This window comes from Symphalangus syndactylus, chromosome 7, assembly GCF_028878055.3.
Source record: "Symphalangus syndactylus isolate Jambi chromosome 7, NHGRI_mSymSyn1-v2.1_pri, whole genome shotgun sequence".
In the NCBI taxonomy this organism is placed as follows: Eukaryota; Metazoa; Chordata; class Mammalia; order Primates; family Hylobatidae; genus Symphalangus; species Symphalangus syndactylus.
Genome location: NC_072429.2, coordinates 40,183,004 through 40,209,664, shown reverse-complemented (window position 1 = coordinate 40,209,664; position 26,661 = coordinate 40,183,004). Strand labels below are relative to the sequence as shown.

Below are 26,661 nucleotides of genomic sequence, written 5' to 3'. Positions count from 1 at the left end.
ATGTTCCCACTCATAAATGGAAGCTAAGAGGATGCACAGGCATAAGAATGACACAATGGACTTTGGGGACTCAGGGGGAAAGTGTGGGAAGGAGGTGAGGGATAAAAGACTACAAATTGGGTTCAGTGTATACTGCTCAGGAGATGGGTGCACCAAATTCTCACAAATCACCACTAAAGAACTTACTCATGTAACCAAATACCACCTGTTCCTCAAAACCTGTGGAAATAAAAATTTGTTTTAAAAAGAAAAAGGCATATGGTATAATCCCAACTACATACAAAATAAAATAGTCTGTGAATATGCCTGATATATAAATGGACAGAAAAAAGTGTGAGTCCATATCCTAAACTAGGTGAGCTTCCATAAGGACCATGTAGCAAATATTTTCAGCCTTTTGGGCCTTTGCCACCACTATTCAACTTTGCAGTTGCAGCAGGAAAGCAGTCATAAATAATATGTAACTGAAAGGGTGTGGCTGTGTTCCAACAAAACTTTACTTACAAAAACCCTTTGGGATAGATCTGGTCTGTGGGCATAGTTTGCCAACCCGTTCTAACCTTTTAGCAGAGTAAGAGGTGAATTGTTTATTGCTAAAGTAATTTACCGAAAAATAACTTGTATTAATGTATTAATTATTTGTATTAAAAATAATATCAATAAAAGGAATGTCCTAATGCAAAAAAAGTGGATTAGGAAACTGAACTGCTTTCCTTAGGAAAGTTTCAAAAGAAGAAGAAGAAGAAAGATTCTTGGGTAAATCAGGAGTTTTAAATTGTTTTTGGCTTTTTAAATTTCTTTTATTTCCCCCTGAACCCACATTGTTGAATTAGCTAGCATTAAGTTAAAACTGTGATGCAAATCCAATGTATAGACAGCAAAATTGGTAGTAAGATTTTTGGTCACTTTATTTTATTTTCCCCGAATCTCTACAATGAATACATATTAAACAAAGAAAACAATAACCATTAAAAAATAGCAGTCAAAAATCACAAGCATTCTTGTACACCAATCACAGACAAACAGAGAGACAAATCATGAGTGAACTCCCATTCACAATTGCTTCAAAGAGAATAAAATACCTAGGAATCCAACTTACAAGGGATGTGAAGGACCTCTTCAAGGAGAACTACAAACCACTGCCCAATGAAATAAAAGAGGATACAAACAAATGGAAGAACATTCCATGCTCATGGGTTGGAAGAATCAATATCGTGAAAATGGCCATACTGCCCAAGGTAATTTATAGATTCAATGCCATCCCCATCAAGCTACCAATGACTTTCTTCACAGAATTGGAAAAAACTACTTTAAAGTTCATATGGAACCAAAAAAGAGCCCGCATTGCCAAGTCAATCCTAAGCCAAAAGAACAAAGCTGGAGGCATCATGCTACCTGACTTCAAACTATACTACAAGGCTACAGTAACCAAAACAACATGGTACTGGTACCACAACAGAGACATAGATCAATGGAACAGAACAGAGCCCTCAGAAATGATGCCACATATCTACAACTATCTGATCTTTGACAAACCTGACAAAAACAAGCAATGGGGAAAGGATTCCCTATTTAATAAATGGTGCTGGGAAAACTGGCTAGCCATATGCAGAAAGCTGAAACTGGATCCCTTCCTTACACCTTATACGAAAATTAATTCAAGATGGATTAAAGACTTACATGTTAGACCTAAAACCATAAAAACCCTAGAAGAAAACCTAGGCAATACCATTCAGGACATAGGCGTGGGCACGGACTTCATGTCTAAAACACCAAAAGCAATGGCAACAAAAGCCAAAATTGACAAATGGGATCTAATTAAACTAAAGAGCTTCTGCACAGCAAAAGAAACTACCATCAGAGTGAACAGGCAAGCTACAGAATGGGAGAGAATTTTTGCAACCTACTCATCTGACAAAGGGCTAATATCCAGAATCTACAATGAACTCAAACAAATTTACAAGAAAAAAACAACCCCATCAAAAAGTGGGCGAAGGATATGAACAGACACTTCTCAAAAGAAGACATTTATGCAGCCGAAAAACACATGAAAAAATGCTCATCATCACTGGCCATCAGAGAAATGCAAATCAAAACCACAATGAGATACCATCTCACACCAGTTAGAATGGCCATCATTAAAAAGTCAGGAAACAACAGGTGCTGGAGAGGATGTGGAGAAATAGGAACACTTTTACACTGTTGGTGGGACTGTAAACTAGTTCAACCATTGTGGAAGTCAGTGTGGCGATTCCTCAGGGATCTAGAACTAGAAATACCGTTTGACCCAGCCATCCCATTACTGGGTATATACCCAAAGGACTATAAATCATGCTGCTATAAAGATACATGCACACGTATGTTTATTGCGGCACTATTCACAATAGCAAAGACTTGGAACCAACCCAAATGTCCAACAACGATGGACTGGATTAAGAAAATGTGGCACATATACACCATGGAATACTATGCAGCCCTAAAAAATGATGAGTTCATGTCCTTTGTAGGGACATGGATGAAACTGGAAACCATCATTCTCAGTAAACTATCGCAAGGACAAAAAACCAAACACCGCCTGTGCTCACTCATAGGTGGGAATTGAACAATGACAACTCATGGACACAGGAAGGGGAATATCACACTCCAGGGACTGTTGTGGGGTGGGGGGAGCGGGGAGGGACAGCATTAGGAGATATACCTAATGCTAAATGACGAGTTAATGGGTGCAGCAAACCAACATGGCACATGGATACATATGTAACAAACCTGCACATTGTGCACATGTACCCTAAAACCTAAAGTATAATAATAAAATTAAAAAAAATAGCAGTTTCCCTGGCTTAAAATCATCTGTCAGAGAGTTGCGAGACCAGGAACCTCAACTCGATGGGTGAAGTTCGAGATAATATTGTGAAAAACGTTGTGATTGTAACAAAATGGGGACCAGAGATTGGGATTCAGTTTTGATTCTATCTCTATTTTGCTAAGAGAATTTGGGAAAGTCATTTTATCTCTCTGGGTTTCCATTTCTTTGCCCATAAATGGATATAACCCTATCAGCCTCTAAGAATTTTGGTTATTAAACAAGATAATGGAAAAGATAATTTAAGTGGTTTTACACTGGAGTGAATATTCCTTCTTCTGAAGGAAGCACCTATTTCTCCAAGGATAGGGTTTATATGCATTGCCTTTGTGAGGTGACTTTCATATGCCTCTGTCCCATTGCTGCTGATTTTGCTAATACTGACACGCATATTTCCCCAATTCCTGTCTAAGCCAATGGAGGATAGGAGAGCCAAGTAGGATGCTTTTCTGCAGGGCTGAGTATTATAAACATTGGCCAAGCTGAAGAGCAGAATCTATGTTTATCAGGGTAAAGTACCCACATTCAAAAGCAGCTGAGGCTTTTCATATCCCACTTAAAGTCTGCCAATACTGAAGGTAGAAAATAGTAATATCTTTGTGTGAACACAGCGTATTTGTTTGATGAGTTTGATTTCCTTTTAGGGACATAAGTTGCTTTGAGGTCTTTTTTCCTTTCCATGGTCTAAATTTAATCTTTGGATATTAAGCAATGATTATGAAACATAAAGATCTTATTAGCTGAAAGGACATGTTGCTTGATGATGAGACACTGGAAATCTCCAAAGAGGACTCCAAGGGATACGCCTCTCTTAAGAGCTTAAAAAAAAAGCCAATGTGTAAATATTCATGGAGTGTTTGCCAATTCCTAGGCTCAATATGAGGAGACTGACAAAGAGACACATGGCGTCATATTAAATATGTATTGGGCAGGGTGAAAGCCACTGAAGCAACAATGGGGGAGAAACTTGTACTAGACCTCACAGCTCCCCTGGAAGCCTGCCTGGCAGAATCCCACTGAATTGAAAGGAAGCTGCTGTCCATGGTAGTAATGAGTGCTAGAACCTGGAAGCCAAGAGTTGAGGCTACCTGGTCCCTTAATTAGGGAATTGACTCTAACAGGGCCTCAGCTTGGTTGCCAAATAAAATGAAGCCACTGTACAGGGTTGTTAGGACCAAGGTCAAAGTTGAAGTATCCCTAGAGTCCAGTTGGCTTCTCCCAGATGAGTCCTCTGTCTCATATGCAGAGACTGGACTTCTGAAAGGTGAGGCTTGTGCTACCCTTCCCATCCTTGCTTACTCCATGCTCCACTTCACTCTCTGGGCTTCAAAAATAGTGGCCTCCTTAGAATTCCTCCAACATGTCATACTCTCTCCGGCCACAGGACCTCTGTACACACTGAACACATCTCTCCACACCTCTTTGCCAAGTTAGTTCATACTCTTCCTCTTTCAGATCTTAACTAATTCTTCAGCAAAGTCTTCCCTGGTCTATAGCAGGATTTTAAAAAATGCATTCATAGAACCATATTCCCTATCTTCACAGAAATTATCTCAGCTTATAATTATATACTCAGTGTATTTGATGAACATTACTCTGAAAGTGGCAAATTTGTTTTTTCCCATTTTCGTGCCTGCCACAAACTAGGTGTTCAGTTTATTGCTGTTGAGGGCTAGTCTTTATTTTTACTCGATACGGGCCTATTTAATAGATCCCATGTCAGACAAGGTAAGAACTCAGGTCAATTCATTCTTAGTCCTGCAAAAAGAGTTCAAAGGATTCTAGGTATACCGTAGTTTTCATAAGGAAGCAACATCTTTTAATATAAATTTTCATTTATTGCTATTGTCTCTTGCCCTAGAAAACTACTAATCTATTAATGAGTTATTATGGTCCTGATGTAGTTAGCCTATTAAGACCAAAGTTTGACTGCTTATGTGGGAAACTGTTACACAAGACAAGGACAGACTGGCTATGGATGGAAGGGAGAGAATTCATGACCAGATATCATGAGGTTTAGGATGCCTTGCTTTGATCTGGTGCTAAACACAAGGCCCTAGACCTCAGAGTTCCTGCAAACATCTAGTAACTAGGGGGCAACATCTTGCAAAGGACACCCAACTGCAGAGCCAAAGGAAGAGTCTAGAATTGAAAAAACCCAGATAATAAAATTAGCAGAATAAAAGCTACCATTCTAATGTTCAACTTTTCTAGTTTCCTTGTGCTCTCAATAATTATCATGACTGTGCTAGTCCTGTTTACTGAGCATTTGCTTAGCAAGTCACTACCCTAAATGTGTGCATGCATATGTGTGTGTGTGTGTATTTAATTCTCATAATCCTCTTTGATAGAGCTGCTTTCTACAGATGAACAAAATGAGAAATGGAGGCTTGGATAGATTAAGAAACATGTTAAAGCTTATACAGCCAGAAAGTGGTAGGGCTGAGTGAGACCTCTATCACTTGTTGGACTCTGAAGCCTGAGTTCTCAACCACAATGCCGAAGTCACACCAAATGCCAGTCACAGGAAGTCATGACTTTTTTCTAACCATATCTCCAGATCACTTGTCTCACTATTTACTTAATACTTTACATACACTTACTTTGTAATCTAAATAGATTTTGAATATCTGAAATTGTAGGATATGATGGTTGTGTTTTTTGACATTCATTAAATAGATAAATATAAAAACCAAAAAAAGTCTACGTATTGCTTAGAAGCACATTGCTTACCACCCCCAGTAGTAGCCACACTATGCTTTGGGAATCCCACGTTATTCTATCCTGAACCATGTTTCTTCTGTCTCCTTTGTGAATAAGGGGCATTGTGGAAATGAGACCTGCCTGGTGGCTGGTATTTTTCTGAGGCTGTTTTGAAAGATGGCCGCTTCCTACCCCAGAGGTGGCTATACTTCAGTGATGAGAGGCTCAGTGCTTAGGGCGATCTGGTTGAAAAGAACTATATAGATATCACTTATCATCGTTCTCATGATGACAATGATTATTTTACATATGGCTGCTTTAAGGGTGAATGGCACGGTCTCATTTGTATGCCAGCATCTGGCAGTCTGTCACACATCTGCAGAATATAACCTAAACTGCGCTATTAATATTTCCCCTTTGCATTCTCCCCAAGGCATCTGTCTCCCAAAATGCCTAAAGAAACTCCCCTCCCCCTTGAAGGCCTAGAGGCAAAATTCAGAAAACACGTCACCTAGACTGGGAAAGCAGAAGCTCAGAGTGACAGCCAGCTGAGCCTGAGCAGATTTCTGGCTCTTGGAATAGATGGAGAGAGAAAAAGGGAACCACCACCCACACTCATTCTATTAGCAGCTGCACTGCCAGGCAAAATTTGTAGGCAGGCCCAGACAGCATGTGGAGTCTGTTCCGTGATCAACAAAAGATGCCAGGCATGGTCCTGATGGTCAGTTCTCATTGTCTCCAAATATATCTCATAATTGCCACTACCTGATTAAAGGTGCCTTCCCTGAAAGTTCTTGGAGACTGTTTAGTGCTCTCCGTGGTGGAGACTAGCTAGCTGTGTACCAAAACCAGGTCTTTTTATCCTGGGCACGCAGCCAGACTACATTTCCTAAGCTGCCTTGCAGTAAGAGGTAGCCACATGGCTGAATTCTAGCCAATGGAATGAATGCTTTTTTAGGGCATGGCTCAGAGGAATCTCCCACTTGTGATCTTCCATGACCTTCCCCTTTTACAGTCCTGCTACAAACATGGTAACATTGGGGAGCTGCAAATGAAAGAGGCCCGAGTTTCTGAATCACTGATTGGAGGAGGCTGCCTGCTGATGGGGATCATCAATATTAGACTTCATAGGAAAATAATCTTTTATTTGTTTGAGCCATTATGGGGTCTATTCTATAAACTAACCTTCAGAGCTTTACTATAACTCTTAAAATTAAATTTCCCGGTTAGATTTTATGATGAACTGTCTACTGGATAGCGCTACTTTGATGACCTACTATTATTTTGAACTTGACATGTCCAATAATTTTCTGTGTGTCAGAGTGTTCCACATACTGGAATACAGCAATAGTTCATACAAGGCCCTTGCTCTTGTAGAATTTACATCCTAATATGAGGAAACCAAAAATACACAAATAAAAAAATTTCAAATCATGGTAAGTACCACGACAATAACAGGGATAGAGAGTTATTGGTAGCTACTTAAGAGTTAATATGAAAAAGTACCTCTGGGGCCTGAATAGTGACATGTAGCTAGCCATGTGAATGCTGCGGGCAAAATATTCTGGAAAGAGGGAACAGCAAATGCAAAGAATGGAAGAACAAGGTTTACTTAGGAACAGAATAGTGATTAGTTGGCTGAAATGAAGTGAATTAGAGAAGAGTGACAAGACTGGATAACAAAGATGGAGACAGGTTCCAGATCATGCAGAATCTTATAGGCCAAGTTAAATAACTTGGATTTTATTCTGAGCTCAATGGGAAGCTATTGGAATGTTTTTTATCAGGGAAGGAATGATATTTGAATTACATGTTGAAGGGTCCGTACTGTATAAAAGAGCAAGAATGAATGGAGACCAGATGAGATTACTGCAGTGCAGAGGTGACAGACAACAGTGGCTTATGCTAGTGTAGGTGGTAGGAGTAGAGATAGGGATATATGAGTTGATTTGACATATATTTTAGAGGCAGGGCTCATGGATAGATGGAGTTAGAGTAGGGGAGGCTGGTAAGTGGAAGAGAAAACTCCATATTGATACCTAGGTCAATTGTTCAGTTGCCTGAGTTGTTCAGTGCCATTCCTCATAAATCTCATGCCTCAGGTTTGTGAGAAATGGAGCACATGATAGGTATTCAATAAATGACCAATTTTTACTATGAAGTAGAGGGTCAACAAAGTGGGGGTGAAAATACTGGTCCAGCTATTCAGCATTTTTTTTTTTTTTTTACTTTTCTATATATTTTTTATTTTTATTATTTTTTTGAGATGGAGTCTGGCTCTCTCACCCAGACTGGAGTGCAGTGGTATGATCTTGGCTTACTGTGACTCTGCCTCCTGAATTCAAGTGATTCTCCTGCCTCAGCCTTCCAAGTAGCTGGGACTACAGGCACCCGCCACCATGCCTGGCTAATTTCTTTTTTGTATTTTTAGTAAAGTTGGGGTTTTGCCACTTTGGCCAGGCTGGTCTTCAACCCCTGACCTCAAGCAATCCACCTACCTAGGCCTCCCAAAGTGCTGGGATTACAAGTGTAAGCCACTGCGGCCGGCCGACTTTTCTATATTTTAATTTAACAGGAGATAATGATACTTACATTATAGGGTTGTTTTGTCAAATATGTCCTTGGGGGTAGAAATTATTAATATAAAGAGGCATGATGGGGGCTTGAGAATTGTTAGTAAAGTTCTGTTTCTGGACGTCAATGCTGGTTATAGGTGAGTTCAACCTCTGAAATTTCATCAAACTGTACAATTATAATACGTGTGCTTTTCTGTATGCATAATATACTTCAATGAGGTAAAAATGTAATACTATAAAGTTCCCATTGCAAGTGCTTGGAACTCAATAAATGTCAGTCACTATTATTTTTACTATTATGATACAATGGAAACCAGTATGTCTGTGGTCCATGCTGTCCATACAGATTTATGAATCCTTTAACTGAGAAAGAACCTGAACTAGGGTCTTATCCTATTGTTGATAAAATCACCTCTAATTTTAATTCATGACATAAAAATGCCTCTGTATGAAGGAATTGATTCAGAGTCCCAATCCAGAGCTAGCCCTGGCCCCCCACTTATAATAACAATATTTCCCTAACTTTATTGTTACGACTAAAGAGTCTCATAGGTGCCAGTGTATTTTAAAAGGAGCAAGTTCTCCGCAAATGCTAGGTATTGCATTTCTATTCCATATTTTCCCCCAGCCCACTCGTACCTGAATACTCTTAATTCAGGCCAGTTGATTCTTGATCACAAAGAAAGGATACTAAAACTTTGATTGGTTATTTCAAAGTTCCATAGGTTAATCCTCAGGTCATCAGCGGACATGTAGGTTTCATAGTCGCTGTTGACGGATATGGAGTTGATGTGATATGTGTGTGCGTTGGCAAATACTCTTCGTGGGGTGGCCTCCACCATCAGGTCCATGGGTCTCAGGACAGGCACCTGGGATGCAAGAGAAACAAATCACTTCAGAACCAAAGATCTTCCACAGGAAAAGAGTGTGCATGCTAATGTCATTTATTATCACACACAAAATAATAGCCACATCGAAGAAACTCCAAGTTAGAGAAAGAAGAGGCTAATAACGAATCACACATTGTTCTTGTTCCGTTTTGTTCCTCCTCTTTCAAAAGATATCACCATCCCTTAGCCCTGGTGGGAAATTTCATTCTTTATAAATTCTAGACGTTTTTCTAAGCCCCTCCAGGTAGCCTCATTTCAGGGGAACTTGGCTTCCATTGTGGAGTCATTACCTTCCAGAGACATTGTTCTATTTTTTTTTTTTTTAAACATGAAATCTATTTAAAAAAAGGAGTTGTGGGAAAATTTTAGAAATGTCTAGTTCAACTTTAATCTAAATTTATCTTTTATGTCTTTTCATCTCATGGCTTTGGAAGCTACACCCCTTCCTGGCTTTATCCTTAATCCTTAAGGGCATTTTGGGAAACTTTAGCATCACTCAAGACTCTAATCGTCCAAATTCAGCCACTAATATATAGGGAACCCAATGACATCTGATTGACCTGAGAAAATCTTGGTTTATATATGTCTTAGAGTGAGAACCAGGTAGTGTCCACTTTTACATGCAAAACTGTCCCAGTTTGGACATTAATGATATGGTCACCTTACTGATACATAAATACTTCTCAGTAAGTATTTGTTGAATGAGTAAGAATACATGATTAAATGATTTCTTTCTGGTGGATCAGAGAACCGGCAACTAAATAGTGTCCCACACATGACTGTCTTTCTGGCAAACATGAACAAAGACCTATCACTCTTCCTCCTTTGAGTTCTGGGTGAACTGGCTACAAAGAAAGAGAAGAAGAACACTAACGCCTGAGAGCGAACAAACTAAAAAAAACACCCAAGACAAACAAAACCCCACAGCACAGATGTGGTCCCTTAATAGAAACAAGATAATAAAAATAATCAAAGCTATTTTCTTTTCAAGCAAATCATTTATTGCAACTGAGCCCTGACTGATTTGATACCAAGTGGTAGATTAAGACTTCAACTGCTGGACTGGCTTCAACTCAGGTGGCGAGGAGAAGAAAAACAAAAGTTAAATTTTCTGAAGTGCAGTCACCTCACCAACATAACCTTTTAGAAAAAAGAATTCTCCCAGTTCAGACTTGAGGGACTTTAACTCACCTAAGAGGAAGTTTTTTTTTTAATGTATTTTATTTTAATTTTATTATTATACTTTAGGTATTAGGGTACATGTGCACAATGTGCAGGTTTGTTACATATGTATCCACGTGCCATCTTGGTTTGCTGCACCCATTAACTCGTCATTTAGCATTAGGTATATCTCCTAATGCTGTCCCTCCCCCCTCCCCCCACCCCACAACAGTCCCCAGAGTGTGATGTTCCCCTTCCTGTGTCCATGAGTTCTCATTGTTCAATTCCCACCTATGAGTGAGAACAGGCAGTGTTTGGTTTTTTGTCCTTGCGATAGTTTACTGAGAATGATGGTTTCCAGTTTCATCCATGTCCCTACAAAGGACATAAACTCCTCATTTTTTATGGCTGCATAGTACTCCGTGGTGTATATGTACCACATTTTCTTAATCCAGTCTATCGTTGTTGGACATTTGGGTTGGTTCCAAGTCTTTGCTATTGTGAATAGTGCCGTAATAAACATACGTGTGCATGTGTCTTTATAGCAGCATGATTTATAGTCCTTTGGGTATATATCCAGTAATGGGATGGCTGGGTCAAATGGTATTTCTAGTTCTAGATCCCTGAGGAATTGCCACACTGACTTCCACAATGGTTGAACTAGTTTACAGTCCCACCAACAGTGTAAAAGTGTTCCTATTTCTCCACATTATAAGGAAGTTTTTAAATCAAATCAATGATTCAGAGAGGAAACATAGAATTCTAGACAGATGTGGTACTTGATAACCCAGAAACCAGAGGTGACTTGAGGTGTGGCTGTAGAAGGGTCAGGGGTCCTCTGAATACTAGGAAAGGGAGGGAAGGTCTTTGTGGTCCCCCATCCCAATTATGGATAAGGGCCCTACAGATTGTGTGTGGCAGGGAATGGGAGACCAGGGTTCTGATCAGATTCACCACTAACCAATAGGCTATGAGGTCTGGGCAACTAACCTGCTCCTCCTAAGCTTGAGCTCAATTGCACTGTCTGCAAAACAGTGACCATGCTCCCTGTGCCCTCACTATCGCAAAGGGTGGTTTGGGGTTTTGTTGAGATGATCTGACCTCCAATGCATCCTCCTATCCACTCTTTCAACAATATTTACTGAGTGTCACACAAAGTCCTGGGGTGTTCAACTGGTGAGCAGAACCAGACACAGGTCCTGGCATCATATACCTGTTCTCGTCAGGGGAGATAGACATAATTAAAAGGGCTAGGTGCGCAAAAGAGAGGATATACTGCCAAGAGGGATTTAACCTGCTCAGGGAGAACTGAAGAGGCTTCCCTGAGAATGTATGTGTTGGAATGTGAAAGATGGGTAGGGATTTAACCAGGCCAGGAGGGGATTGGAAGGGAGAATGTGTCTGAGGGATGTACAAAGGTCCCATGGTAGAGGTGAACAAGGCAAGAGTGAAAAACTGATAGGTCACTGTAGTTGAGACAGAAGTAGTGATAGGAGCTATTGTGGGAGATGAGGTGACAGGGTAGGTAGGAGGCAACACCCCCCCAAAAAGTTTTGCCATTATTCCAAGTGAATAGGGAAAAAAAATGAAAGGATTTGCAATGATTGTGGCATAATCAAATCCAGGTTTTGATTAGATCAGTCCAGATGTACAATGGAAAATAAGTTAGAGGACGAATGAGGTAGAATTTTTAAAGGGAAGATCATACACTTTTGGACATCAATTAAGGGCATGCCTGAGTTAAGGCATTGTGATGGATAAAAAAGTGACTTTGCTCTCAGAAACTACACCGAAATATTTATTGAGCATTTTCTCTGTGTCAAGCATTCTTCATACATAATCTCAGGTAATTCTTTCAAAAGCTCTGTGAAATAGGTACTCATACAAAGAGAAAACTGAGGCAGAGAGAGGCTAAGTCACTGGCCCAGGGTTGCCCAGCTATAGGAAGCATAGCTAGGTTTAATTCAGGGACTGGAAAGTGAGTGTTCTTTCCACTGCACCACATCACATTGAAATATCATACAAGGTGGGCACGATAAATGCTCTGAAAGTGACATAAATTGTCAGGAGAATTTATGGAATAACTAGTGTTACTGGTAGTTATAATGGTAGTGGTATTCATAGTAGTGCGGTGGTTAAGAAACCTCAATTAGGTGTTGTAGGTGTTCACGGTATTTGAACAGGGCATCTATTCTTTCAGAAATGTGTGCCATGCTTTTATAGTTTGTCACAAAGGAGCTCCCCACCTGAAACTTTTGGTTGCTACCTGGTTCCTCTGCCATCAAGAGATACCAGAGCTCAAAGCAGGACCCCAAGGGTCACAAAAGAAATGGAATCTGCAGGACTTCCTGTGGCTCCTCCTAAACTCTTCCCCGGGCCTCCTCGGTTACCATGCATTGTCTGCAGAGATTTCTTGTGGCTGTGGCGACATGGAAGGGAGCATGCAACCAGGAACAAGAGGCATTACAGAGTGGGAGGTGCCAGACCACAGCTTCAGCTTAATGTGATGGGCCTGCCTGCTAATTCAGGCTGACATATTCCATGATGTACCTACCACTTAATGGGGAAGGGCTCCGTGTAGGTATCTGGGGGTGGAGCATCTAATGCTTCACCCAGATAAGACGGGGGGATGGAGAACTGAATGCCGCTCGTGGTATTCCAACATCAGTCCCAGGCCTATGTAAAGGCTTGTCTGATGCCCAGTGACTCCCCTCACAAGGAGAAAGAGGGAAGTTTGGTGGTTCAAGCAGGACACGATGGACCGATTAGGAAACCACATTGAGACTATGTTTTTCATCTGCTCTGGCCACATACTCCTTTTAAGGCCAGGCAGGAAGGAGATCCGGACACTATTCCCTGAGTCAGGTCCACAGTCAATTGTTAAGGCTGTCTCTGGAAACATACATGGAGAGCTTCCTGTGCCAGTCACTGCGTTTAGAACCCGACTCCCTGCCCCACCCAACTCCAAGGTGTTATCTCCTCCGGCGCCCTCAGTAACCAGACTTCCAAGGAAGATTCTTCTGTTTGCCCCATTTTATAGGGGAGATGGGGGGAGGTGGAGTGTCCAGTCCAATGTCACCCAAAGAATAAGCTGGGGGCTGGGATCTGAAGCCAGTTAATTTGGTTCCTGAATGAGCGCACCTAGCCACTACTGTGAATGACACTGTTAGGCTGAAATACAAAACTGCCATGTTTGCAAGTCGAAAGTTGTCAAATATCAGCAATCTCATGTAGTTTAACCTAACACTTTGGAAAGGCTCTGTGGTGTATGGATGTGACATCAAATCAGGGAACATTTTGGCTCGGAGGGACCCTTAGATCCTCTTCCTAGGACATCATCTGTGTGTGTGGCGGGAGTCTTATAGTGGGAGGCCATAGTGTCAGGGCCTCTCCTCCTTCATTATTCTTGGTATTATATGCTTGCATCCTCAATAACATCATGCTGATAGAACTATTTCTGTGGATAAGCAAAGTGTGAAAGTGAATAGCCAGGGCAGTTCTTAAAATCTACAGATGAGGACATTGAGGTCTGAGAGGTTAAGCACCTTGTCCATGGTCACCCTTCCAGGGTTGCTTGCACAGCCTAGGTCTCTGCTTCCTGTCCCAGACTTCTGCTCCCACACACCATCTGCCTGAGCCACCCTCCACAGGACCGGAACGCCCTTTTGCCAAATGACAGAAGTAGAGCCAGACAAAATTCAGATCAGGCCAGGACGTCTTAACTCAGTTCAAACCTTGTCTGAGCCATCTCAGCAGAGTCGTAGATGGGGCTAGGATCAATGCGGAGACAAGAGATGTGCTGCGTGAACAGCGGTCAGTCCTTGGCCCCCTGAGTGGTCAGTCCTTGGCCTATCTGCAGGTGGTTCTGTGTTGAGCAGCTGGAATTCAGTGATGTCTCCCGATTCAGGTGCTTCACCCTCCTCTCTGACCCTGGTTGAGTTTCAGCTCATTCTCCTAGGTTGCTTTCAAAGGACGTGCATCCCAGCCCTGTGTCTTGCCTGGACGCCCAGTATTACATTAGAATATCAACCAAATAATGTCCCAAGCCCAAAAGAGCGGCCTGAATCTAATCTGCAATAAAGCTTACAGAGATATATTTCAGTTGTAATATTCCTGGGAAGCTCTTCCGCCTAGAGAGTGGCACAGCTTCCCCCCTCACTTCAATCAGGCCCTGCTCAAATGTCACCCCCTCAGGGAGGCCTTCCATGACCATGCCACCTCAAATCGCACAGCCTCCAGTCTATCCTCTTACCCAGCTGACTGCTTAGAGTGTTTTAAACACTTCAGCAGTTCCTCAGTGAATTTTCATCGCTATCCTATGATTAACTTGGTAGATGTTACAACCCCTGTTGCACAGATGAGGAAGCTGAGGCAGAAAGGTGAAGTTGTCTGAAGGCTCACAGTGAGTCTGAGGCAGGGCGAGTACTCAGGCCTGGCACTCCTGCCACTCCTTGACTCAGGAGTCTATGCCCTTAGTCGCTTAAGGCACACTCAGATGCTTGGGAGGGAGACAAGTAAACAGACCTTTCAGCGAGGGCGATCACGCTGCCATGGAGGTCATCAGGCACTGCCCAGGAAGTATGAGCCAAAGGGGTCCTGCCTGGGGATCCCAAGGCAGACCTCAGAAAGGAGAAGACTACCAAGCTAGGCAGGGCTTGAAGGGTGAGTGGGAGGTCCCCAAAGAGAGGTGGGGGGTGGGGAGGGGAGGGAACTGGGCTTCAGTCAGAGGGACCAGCAGTGTGCAGACTCAGAGGAGAGACAGCAAAGTATACACATACAGATGGGTGACTGTGCTTCTGGGGTGAGGTCCGTGATTTAGTTATTCATTCAACAAATACTTATTAAATCCCTCCTCAATAGCAGACATGTTCTAGGGGCCATTGCCACAACAGTGAACTCTCCGTGGGGCATAAATTCTTGTGTGTATGTGTACATGAGGAAAACCTGAGTTGGGTAAGGGGCTAGCAAGTGGGAGGTGTGCTGTTTGAGGTGGGGTGGTCACAGAAGGCCTCTCTGAGGGAGTGGTGTACGAACAGAGACCTGAATGAAGTGAGAGAGGGAGCCACGCAGCTCTGTGGGGAAGAGCATTCCAGCCAGGGGGGAACAGGCAATGCAAAGGCACTGAGGTTGGAGTGTGCTTAGAGTACAGGAGGAACAACAGCAAAGAGCTTTTTTTTTTTTTTTAAATAAGAAATGGGGTCTTGCTATGTTGCCCAGGCTGGAGTGCAGTGGTGATTCACAGGCACGATCCCACTACTGATCAATATGGGAGTTTTCACTTGTTCTGTTTCTGACCTGGGCAGGTTAACCCCTCCTTAGGCAGCCTGGTGGTCCCTCACTCCCGGGAGGTCACCATATTAATGTGAACTTAGTGTGGACTTCCTATCAGCACAGGGCACTACAGCTCAGGACTCCTAGGCTCCAGTGATCTTCCTGCCTCAGCCTCCTGAGTAGCTGACTACAGGCACATGCCATGTACCTGTCAGCAAAGAGCTTTTATGGCTGGAGAGGAGTGAGTAAGGAAGCATGGCAGTTGGAGAAGATGTTGGATCAGTAGTCAGGGCCGGATCACCGCCTTCACTGTGCGGGTGAGGAAAGCTCAGGGAGGTGTGAGTGGCTACCTGTGAGTAGCTGCCTGACACGGGACTCTATCCTCCCTCACCATTCCTTCTGTCTCTGCTCACCCGCTTTGAGTCTTCCTCCCCCAGGTTCTTATTATCTTTCCTGCCTCTCCTCTTGGGAAATACCAGATCATCTTTCAATTCCCAGAACCCATTTACTAACAAAATGAATGTTGCTGTCATTTGGCTTATTTGGTGATCACACCAGTGATTCTTCACAATCTTCCATGACACCTAAGTGGGGGTTGGTGGGTCACGGTGCCTTGCTTCAGAGACACGCAATTAAAGCAGAGTAGAGCCCTAGAAAACAGGAAGCCCCTGAAGCCTCCACTTTAACAAACATCTGTGAAAAGGCACAGCAAGGGGAGGCCATGGGGAGGACTCCCCTCAATGTGCCTTCATGAGAGGAGTTTTTCACAGAGAAAAAACAACAGCTGTGTTTACCATGGCAACCTCGAGCAGCCCAGTAAATTGACAGATTCAAGACAAGACTCAGAGAACAGAGAAGAGAAGGCCAGATAGGAGATAAAGAACAGAAAAGATGAAGTCATGGAGAAGGAAGAAAAGAGAGATGTCTGTCTGTAGGATGTGGATGGATTTTAGCTGTTCAATAACTCTAGGTCAAATCTCATTAAGGTGAACAGACAAACCTTTGAATACCATTGCTTGTTACGTACAAGCATAGGTAAATTATGTTATGGAAGGAGCATCCACGTTCTCCTTCCTAAAATCAGATCTCAGGAGTACCCACAGGGTAGGTTCTCCTTACTTTTGCAAAAGAAAGATATAGAAAATGTACCTTAACTTATCCTGAATCTTACTAAGGTGTACTGCGCAATTCATAAACACTTCTGAGAGGGACATTTGCACGATACTTTTAATCAAGGCCCCATAGACACCCCCATCCCCAGCTCATTATGATACGTACAACATAATCAACATTATGGGGTCTTTTGAAAAAATTGCTATCAATTAAATCCACACTTGCTCCATATCTCCTTGTTAGTGTTCAACAGATGCTCCCCATTCCCCTCTCCAAATAATTGAGATTACATTTAGACTGACAGTATATATCAAGGTCATGGGGTTTGGTGGGTTCTATATCATCAGTTAGGAAGTGCACATAGGAAGGTTATAACCACACACTGGCCCCAGATAAAGCCTTCAACAAACATTTATTGAGCATCTACTACATGCTGAGAAGTTGCCACACAGAGTATCCTTGAGAAGCTTACGGGAGGTAGGCAATATGTAACCCCCTCCTTCTTCTTACTCAAGCCACCCCTTCTGGGAAGACTGTTTGATGTAGAAAAGACAAAGATGACAGCAGAAGTCCTGGGTGTCCACCTCATCCTAGGTATAAGAAAACCCTGACCCTGGTGCTCTGGGACCACAGGTTTGAGGCCCAGTGGAGAATCTGAGGGTGAATATGTTATCCTATCTTGAGGCACTAGATGGTAAATCTCTTAGAGGGGCTTGGAAATTCCAGATTCCAGCCTCCCTTCAAATTTATCACCTTGCCTTTTCACTGGGCTTCCTTCAAGAAACAGCCTTCATGACTTTTTAGTAACAACTGCCATAGGTTTGGGATAAAGCCAATAGCTAAGGGGCACCCAGACTTCATTTTCAAGGAAGAGGGAGTAAGTTGTCATAAAAATGGGAGAGCGTTGGGTCCTCCTGTAAATATCCTAATCCCAAAGAATACAGCTCGGTGGTACAGAGCAGCTGTCTTCAATGAGAATAGTGTTCCCCTAGGAACAGTAGTGGTGGATGACTTCCTAAGAACTATGTGAAAAAGTTTTAAGGAAATTCATTTCTTCCTTCCTAACTTCCATGTTCTCCTTCCTAAAACCAGATCTTCTCAGGAGTACCCACAGCCTAGGTTCTCCTTCTTCCTTTTGCAAAAGAAAGATATAGAAGATGTACCTTAACTTATCCTGAATCTTACCAAGGTGTACTATGCAATTCATAAACATTTCTGAGCGGGACACTTGCATGATACTTTTAATCAAGGCCGCATAGACGCCCCCATCCCCAGCTCATTATGATATGCATTTCTAGTAAGATTTTACTTTTTATATTTAGTCATCATTTGTCAGAATTATATGTTTATGTTTTTTTGATATATTGTGTTCTATTAACAGTCAAAGAAACAACTAAACCCAGAAGATAATCTTAAAGTCTTACAGTCATATATTCATAAAAGAAAAACTATTTAAATCTATATTTGTCATAGAAATGATCAAAAAAGCTTTTAACATGATTTAGGGGAAATGCAATAAAAATAGATGTTTGAAGAAGAAAAAATAATATAAAGCTTCTGACTTAAAAAAATTTGTTCACATATTCTTTTAGTGGGTATTGGTGAGTATCCAGTAATGAGGTATTTAAATCCCACTGGATGCAACAAAAAGGTGATATAAAAGCTTTATTTTAAACTGCCAATGTTTAAAATACTTTGAAATAACATTTTCTGCAATTATTTAACATTACAATGGAAATGCTTAGTTGCCTACTTTAAAATGCTCAGGAAAGTACATAGCTATTCAAAATTCTTCTAGAGGTACACAAGCACACAATTTTAATGGTATAAGAGGATTTTTTTTTTTTTTTTTTTTTTTTTGAGACAGAGTCTGGCTCTGTCCCCCAGGCTGGATTTTTAGAGTTAAGTGGACTTGGGCTTGGATCCTGGCTGTGCTAATTACCAACCATGTGGCCTTGGGCTTGCTGCTTAGTTTTTCTTGATATCAGTATTCCCTTCCTTAATGTTGGGGATATCTAACACTTTCAGTAGCACTTTTAAGAGAACTTAGCACAAGGATTGACACATAGCATCTAATGAAGAAACATTTATGGAGACATGATTTGTGCCAGGATTGTGCTAAGCATTTATGCACATCATGATATTGAATCTTCACAATGGCCTTATGAAGTAGGTACTAAGACCATTGTCATTTTATGGATGTAACTCCTGAAGCAACACAGGTCATGAAGTTTGCCCAAGGTCACATGGTTGCCAAGGGGTAGAATTGTCCCTGGATGTCGGCTGTCTGGCTCCAGACCCTATGGTAGCCATTATTAGCATTCTTACCATTAACTTCCAATTGTAGAAAAATGGTCCATTCTGAAAAATTGCCTGGGGAAGATTTTCTGACTTTTCTATATTGACTATGAGGTTTCAGCATCTCTTCCATCCACCGAGGGAATTCAGTCATGATTATATAACGTTAAGGTTGCTTAGGAAAAGTAGCTAGGGGAATGATTGGTCATTGGATAGCGATTAACTTTATTGAGAATTTAAAAAGCTGAAAGCCGTCCTGGTTAGGAGTTTTGCAAATAGCTCTGTCCTCATTGTCATGAAAATCTTGAACAATACGGACGCTCATCCAATTATCAAAGCAACCTGGGGGGCAGAGTGTGGCATTGTGTGTACCTATTATTGAAGGGTAATTCAGTGTAACAAACCAAATCGAGTATGTACAATGACTGTCAAATAAAATAAACCACTAACAAATTAAATTACTTTTCATTTTCAGTAGGAAGAATGCCAGCCATTTTTCATTTTAAAAAATATGCATCTTAATTCCATTTTTTAAAAACGTGAAAAGAAGCATTTAAAGGCCTCTTGTGCTATCTATACTGATGTTTATTTTCTATAGATATATTTCTCCTGGTCCTGGGGCATTTTCCCTCAAAGAATTAGTGGAGCGTTAAACCTCGCTTTGGTCAAAAAACCTGTTTCTTCCATGGATCAATGGTGGATGGAGTTCAGAAAGCAGGAGTGATAGGCTGGCTCTGGCTTACAGTGACATATCAGAGCTGTTGTTTCCAGAATGAAACTGCCACTCACCAGCACCCCGCCAAAACCCCCTGGAAATCCTATCCAAATAATATAATTTTGAGATTTCCCTGCTCACACCCTTCAACAGCCTCAATATGTCCCCAATTTCTTCTTTTACTGGCTTTGTCATATAGATTGAAATAAGCCTGAGAAGAAAAACCTCTTTGAACCAAGTCAGGCTTTGTGTTTCAGGTCATTAAATATCTTAGAATTACATTCTTTCATTTGACAAACATTTATTAAGTGCCAATCACTGTACTAGGTAGTGCGTGTACACAGTGAACAAAACAGATTAAGGGGTAGAATTTAAAGTCTAACAGGGAAGAAAGACATTAATGTCTGTAAGTAAATGCATTGTTATAAACTGTCACTGATGCTACAAAGAGATGTATATTGTTTCATGAGAGAAAGAAATAGGGGCTCTAATTTAGATTGAGGAATCAGATAAGTTGTTTTTAAAGAAATGACATTTCACCCCACGAAAGCAGGGCCATAAGCATTCAATCCTCTAAATCAGTGTTTCTCAATTAGGAGTGATTTTGCCATTGGGCATTGTCTGGAGGTATTTTTGATTGCCAAAATAGAGGGGATGTTACTGGCATCCGTGTGCAGGAGCTAGGGATGTTGCTAAACTCATTTTGATGAACAGGGCAGCTCCCCCTGAAACAAAAAATTATCTAGCATAAAATGTCAACAGTTCTAAGGTTGAAAAATCCAAGTCTTAAGGACACTCTCCTGGAACACAGTCCAAATCTAGGGTGGATAGAAGAAACCAAGTACTAACTTCTACAGTAGGCCAGCAATAAGTTTCAGTTCATGAAGATGTTTTGGATTAAAAGGTACTTCACATACAAAGATATATACATATATACATAAATATATAAAATATCTATGTTTAATATCTATATTTCAAAGACATATAAAATATATATTTGAAAGACTTATCCCCTATGGCCAGCTATAAGAATAATATATAATGCATAAAAGCTGCCTGGGGAATTAATGTATATATTTTAAATTCAATGCATCAAAAATGGTTTGCATGGCAAAAAATTTCATGCTCTTTGTGTCATTGACTTCTTTTGGCCTGACTATAAAAAGGAGAGGAAAGATACCTTTTTCTCAGAAGATAAACTCACTAATTACCAACTCGTGCAGAAACCTGTAATTCTGCCAGTTTTATCTTATTTTTTCCCCAGACACTTACTTTTTATGCCAATATCACTATTTCTCAAAGTGTGTTTCCCTGTTCACCGCCTTTCCTGTTATTTCCTTTGATGTTTTACATTGTGCAATGCCACAAGAAAAAAAAAGACATCTTAAAATACTCCAGTAGAGGAAAATTTCAATTAACATTTATAGCTAGGTAGAGTGGGGTTGGGAGAGGCAGTGGTTTAATTTTTGGTTAGTTTGGTTAGGATTCATCACAAAAATTGTTTTTGCTGTTTTTTAACTGTTATTGATGAAGTATTACTTTTTCCTATTATTAGGATAAATATCACTGAATCTTTGATCACCAAGGATTGACCAAGCCTCAGAAGTATCACACTGGCCGGGCGTGGTGGCTCACGCCTGTAATCCCAGCACTTTGGGAGGCCGAGGCAAGTGGATCACGAGGTCAGGAGATTGAGACCATCCTGGCTAACACGGTGAAACCCCATCTCTAGTAAAAATGCAAAAAATTAGCCGGGCGTGGTAGCAGGCGCCTATAGTCCCAGCTACTTGGGAGGCTGAGGCAGGAGAATGGCGTGAACCTGGGAGGCGGAGCTTGCAGTGAGCCGAGATTGTGCTACTCACTCCAGCCTGGGCGACAGAGCGAGACTCCGTCTCAAAAAAAAAAAAAAAAAAAAAAGTATCACACTGCATTCCGTCATTTATTACTGTGGAATACACAGAACCAAGAAGATAAATACAAATTTGATATTGACTTCAAGAATCTTACAGCTGGAAGTTACCTGAGAAGTCATTTACATTAAAAAGGTCTGGATAAACACAAAGATGCATTTCTAAGAATTTAAAAAACATGGCCTTTCATAGATATCCATAGCATGTCAGTTCTGCCTCCCACCAACAGATGGCAGTAGTAATTACTAGCAACACTTTGATTTAGAAACAAATTGACTGAAGATTGACTTTTCAGGGTTACATTGTCTGATTCCCAACCTTGGCTGCACATCAGAATCAAATAAGACCTCTTGTTAAAAACTGATGCCTGCCCCCCCGGGGTGCTCTTTTGCCGTTCTGCTTCTGCCATGGGGTGATGTGGCATGAAGACTCTCACAAGAGGCTGGCACCTTGATATTGAACTTTCCAGCCTCTAATACTGTGAGAAATAAATTTCTTTTCTTTATAAATTACCCAGTCTGTGGTATTCTGTTATACAAACACAAAATAGACTAAGACCATGTGTTTAAAATGATTTTTATAGTTCTATACTGACTGAAGTTTTATTTTAAAAATTCTGATTATGTTTATAATCATAAAAAGAAAATCACTTATGAAAGATAAAAATGACAGGAAAAGGGTTACTATTTATGATATATAAAGAGTTCGTGAAAATTAGTAAAAAGACAAACAGATCAGTAAAAATAAGGGCAAAAATAAGAATGAAAAATTCAGAAAAAGGGAAAAGAAAATGACCAAGACATAAATAGAAATATGCCCAACTCATTAGTAAAGAGATGCAAATTAAGATTTTTTAAATCTTTAATCTTATAAAAGATTAATCTGATGAATCTTTTAATTTTTAACCTTTCTTCATAATTTACTATATGCCAGTCACTGTTATAGGTCTTAAAACTATTAATTCATTTACACTCCTAACAATTTTATGAGGTAGGTATTCATATCATCCTCTTTTTACAGATCAGCATATCTGAGACACAAAGCAGTAATGTGTCCTAGCTAAAAGCACACAGCTAGTACTTGCTGGAGCTGAGACAGGTACTCAGTATTTCTAGACAAGGGAGTCCTAACTCTAAACCACCATACTATGCTGCCTCTCAGTTGGAAGTATAAAAAGAAAAATATAACATCCTACCCTGGAGACAGAATAAACAATGAGCATTTACTCATGGAAGCATAAACTACACAAGATTTTCAGAAGGTAATCTGGAAGTAGCTGTTAAAATGATGTACACATCTTTTAACTTAGTAAACCTTACTTTAATGAAAACCATCCTATAAAAACATCTGTATATAACAATATACAGGCATGTCCCAGAGATACTGTAAGTTCAGTTCCAGAACACCACAATAAAGTGAATATTGCAATAAAGTTAGACAAATTTTTTTGGTTTCCCAGTGTATATAAAGTTATGCTTACACTATACTGTAGTCTATTAAGTGTACAATAGCATTACGTCTTAAAAAACAAGGTACATACCTGAAGTAAAAAATACTTTTTGCTAAATAATACTAATGATCATCTGAGCCTTCTGTGAATCATAATCTTTTTGCGGTTGGATGGTCTTGACTCAATGTTGATGGATGCTGATTGATCAGGGTGGTAGTTGCTGAAGACTGAGGTGGCTGTTGCAATTTATTCTATGTTATTATTTATTTATTTATTATTATTATTTTTTGAGATGGAATCTTGCTCTGTCATCCAGGATGGAGTACAGTGGCATGATCTTGACTCACTACAACCTCTGCCTCCTGGGTTTAAGCAATTTTCTGCCTCAGCCTCCCAAGTAGCTGGGATTACAGGCACGTGCCACCACGCCTGGGTAATTTTTGTATTTTTAGTAGAGACGGGGTTTCACCATCTTGGCCAGGCTGGTCTTGAACTCCTGAACTTGTGATCCACTCACCTTGGTCTCCCAAAGTGCTGGGATTACAGGCATGAGCTACCGCGCCCGGCTGGCTGTTGCAATTTTTAAAAGACAACAATGAAGTTTGCCATATTGATCGACTCTTCCTTTCATGAAAGATTTCTCTGTAGCATATTATGGTGTTTGACAGCACTTTATCCACAGAACTTCTTTCAAAATTAGAGACAATCTGCTCAAGCACTGTCGCTGCTTTATTAACTTTATTAACACTGCTTTGTTAATATTGACGTGATATTCTAAATCCTTTGTTGTCATTTCAACAAGATTCACAGCATCTTCACCAGAGTAGATTCCACCTCAATAAACCACTCTTTGCTTATCCATAAGAAGCAACTCCTCATCTGTTAAAATTTTACCATGAGGCTGCAGCAATTAAGACCCATCTTCAGGCTCCATTTTTAATTCCAGTTTTTTTTTTTTTTCTATTTCCACCACAACTGCAGTGACTTCCTCCACTGAAGTCTTGAGCCCCTCAAAGTCATCTACGAGAGTTGGAATCAAATGTTTCCAAACTCCTATTAATGTTGATATTTTGACCTCCTTCCTTAAATCATGAATGTTCTTAATGCCACCTAGAATGGTGAGTGCATCCCAGAAGATGTTCAATTTACTTTGTTCAGATCCATCAGAGGAACTATTTTTGGTAGCGATAGCCTTTCAAAATGTATTTCTCAAATAATATTTCTCAAAAGTGACTCCTTAATCTATGGGCTGCAGAATGGATATTGTTAGCAGGCCTGAAAACATTAATTTCCTTGCACTTCTCCATCAGAGCTCTTGGGTGACTAGGTGCATTGTCAATGAGCAGTAATATTTTGAAATAAATCTGGTTTTCTAGGCAGTAGGTCTCAACAGTGGGCTTAAAATATACAGTAAACCATGCTGTAAACAGATGTGCTCTCATTCAAGCTTTGCTGTTCCATTTAGAGCACAAGCAGAATAGATTTAGTGTAATTCTTAAGGGCCCCAGGACTTTCAGAATGGTAAGCGAACATTAGCTTCAACTTAAAGTCACCAGCTACATTAGCCCCTACTGAAAGGGTCAGCTTATCCTTTGAAGCTTTGAAGACAGTCATTGACTTCTCTCTAGCTACGAAAGTCCTAGATGGGATCTTCTTCCAACATAAGGCTCTCTTGTCTACACTGAAGCTCTATTGTTTAGTGTAGCCACCACCACCCATGGTCTTAGCTAGATCTTCTGGATCGCTTTCTGCAGCTTCTACATCAGCACTTGCTGCTTCACATTGTACTTTTATTTTATGGAGATGGCTTCTTATACCTCACGAACCAACCTCTGCTGGCTTCCACATTTTTTATTCTGCAGCTTCCTCCCCTCTCTCAGCCTTCATAGAACAAAAGAGAGGGCCTTGCTCTAGGTTAGGCTTCGGCTTAAGGGAATGTTGTGGCTGGTCTGATCTTCTATCCATACCACTCAAACCTTCTCCGTGTCAGCAAGAAGGTTATTTTGCATCCTTATCATTTGTGTGCTCACTGAAGCAGCATCTTTAATTTCCTCCAGGAACTTTTCCTTTGCATTCACAACTTGGCTAACTCTTCGGCACAAGAGGCCCAGTGTTGGGCCTGTGTTGGCTTTCGACACATCTTCCTCACTAAACGTAATCATTTCTAGCTTTTGATTTAAAATGAGAAACCCAAAACACCCCATAAGAATTCCAACATTAACATCAGAGATTAATGATCACAGATCTCTATAACAAGGATAATAATGAAAACATTTGAAATATTACAAGAATTACCAAAATGTGGCACAGAGACATGAAATGAGCACATGCTGCTCGAAAAATGGTGCTAATAGATTTGCTTGTTGCAGGGTTGCTAAAAACCTTTAACTTGCAAAAACATACTATATATGAAGCACAGTAAAGTGAAATGTAATAAAACAAGGTATGGCTGTATGTCTGAGAACATGTATTGTAGCATTGTTAGTTATAGCAAAATCTAGAAACAATGTGAATATCTATTAATGGAGAAATGATTTAATGTCATAGCTTACCTATGCTTTAGAATATCTGCAGCTCCTTCAAGGAAGGTAAATTGGCCTGGAGGGATGTTTATATTACTGAGTAATATGTCTAGTGTGATCTCAGTTTTGTAAACAAAACAAAGTCATATCTATTCATTCATTAAAGTTAAAATACATATTCATAGATACAGAGAAAGGTATGGAAAGACACACACCAAACTAGCAACCTTAGTTACCCTGAGATATGGAACCGTAAATATAGTATTATTTGACTGGATGCTATAAACATGCATTTCTTTTGTAAGAAAAGGAAGGGAAGACATCATGTTTAATGTTTTGTCAGGGCAGGACTCTTAAGATTCTTCAGTCTGCACTGGACTCTTCTTGGGAAAACTTAAGCATCTCTAATGAGCACAACTTCCTCATTCCTGTGAGCTTATATCTGCTTTCCTGAACTGTCCACTTGCTCCCAGAGTGGACAGGGAGTCAGCCCATTCCCTTTCTCTGCACAACAGCACTTCATATACTTGAGGACAGCTCTCAACCCATCTCCTCTCCACTTTGATAGATTATACCAAGACTCGGCCTCCAATCTTCACACCTCAATAATGGTGAGGGTCACTTGGCCTCCACAAATGCTTAGCTTCACTGAACACAATCTACCAGCACAGGCATTTATTATTCCAAAGAAGACATGTGCTTTCTGTTTCTGTATGTTAAAACAGACTTCCCTTTGTAATCGTCCATGTCATATCATCAAGTAAAATTCCCAGGTCTTTTTTCAAATGAAGCAATATACCAAGTTGAATCTATTCTATACCATTTGACTGTTTTGAACTTGAATGTGATTTCCTAACCTCTCCTCCTAGATCTGTCACTTTCTCTTAAAATACAGAGGTAGGAAATGGTATGTGTGTGAATGTGGGAGATGGTGGTAGGAACCTACTGAACAGTAGATTCTGGATAATTGGATTTTTCTGTCTAATAAAGGCTATTGGTCAGAAGATGAACAAATGAGTTAGGGAGGTGGAGAAGACAATGGCGATGTTCTGAATTCAGGCATGAGGGTGGGAGAGACCGTAAATCTTCTCTTCCTCAATGGCTGAGGTGAATTTGAACGTAGTGATTCTAGAAAATAAATTGCTATATGAAGTGGATGAAGATGAAATAACTCCAGAGAAGAAGGTTT

The 26,661-nt window shown here is 40.6% G+C and overlaps 1 protein-coding gene across 15 annotated transcripts in view; it reads right to left on the bottom strand.

Annotated features, from left to right (window-relative positions):
* PPP2R2B (protein phosphatase 2 regulatory subunit Bbeta) overlaps positions 1-26,661 on the bottom strand; it is a 500,674-nt gene that overhangs the window by 50,680 nt on the left and 423,333 nt on the right. For all 15 annotated transcript variants that reach the window (XM_055285753.1, XM_055285747.2, XM_055285749.2 and 12 more), the window contains one exon: positions 8,834-9,011. In XM_055285753.1, coding sequence (XP_055141728.1) covers positions 8,834-9,011 — 178 coding nt within the window. The remainder of the gene's footprint in view (positions 1-8,833; positions 9,012-26,661) is intronic.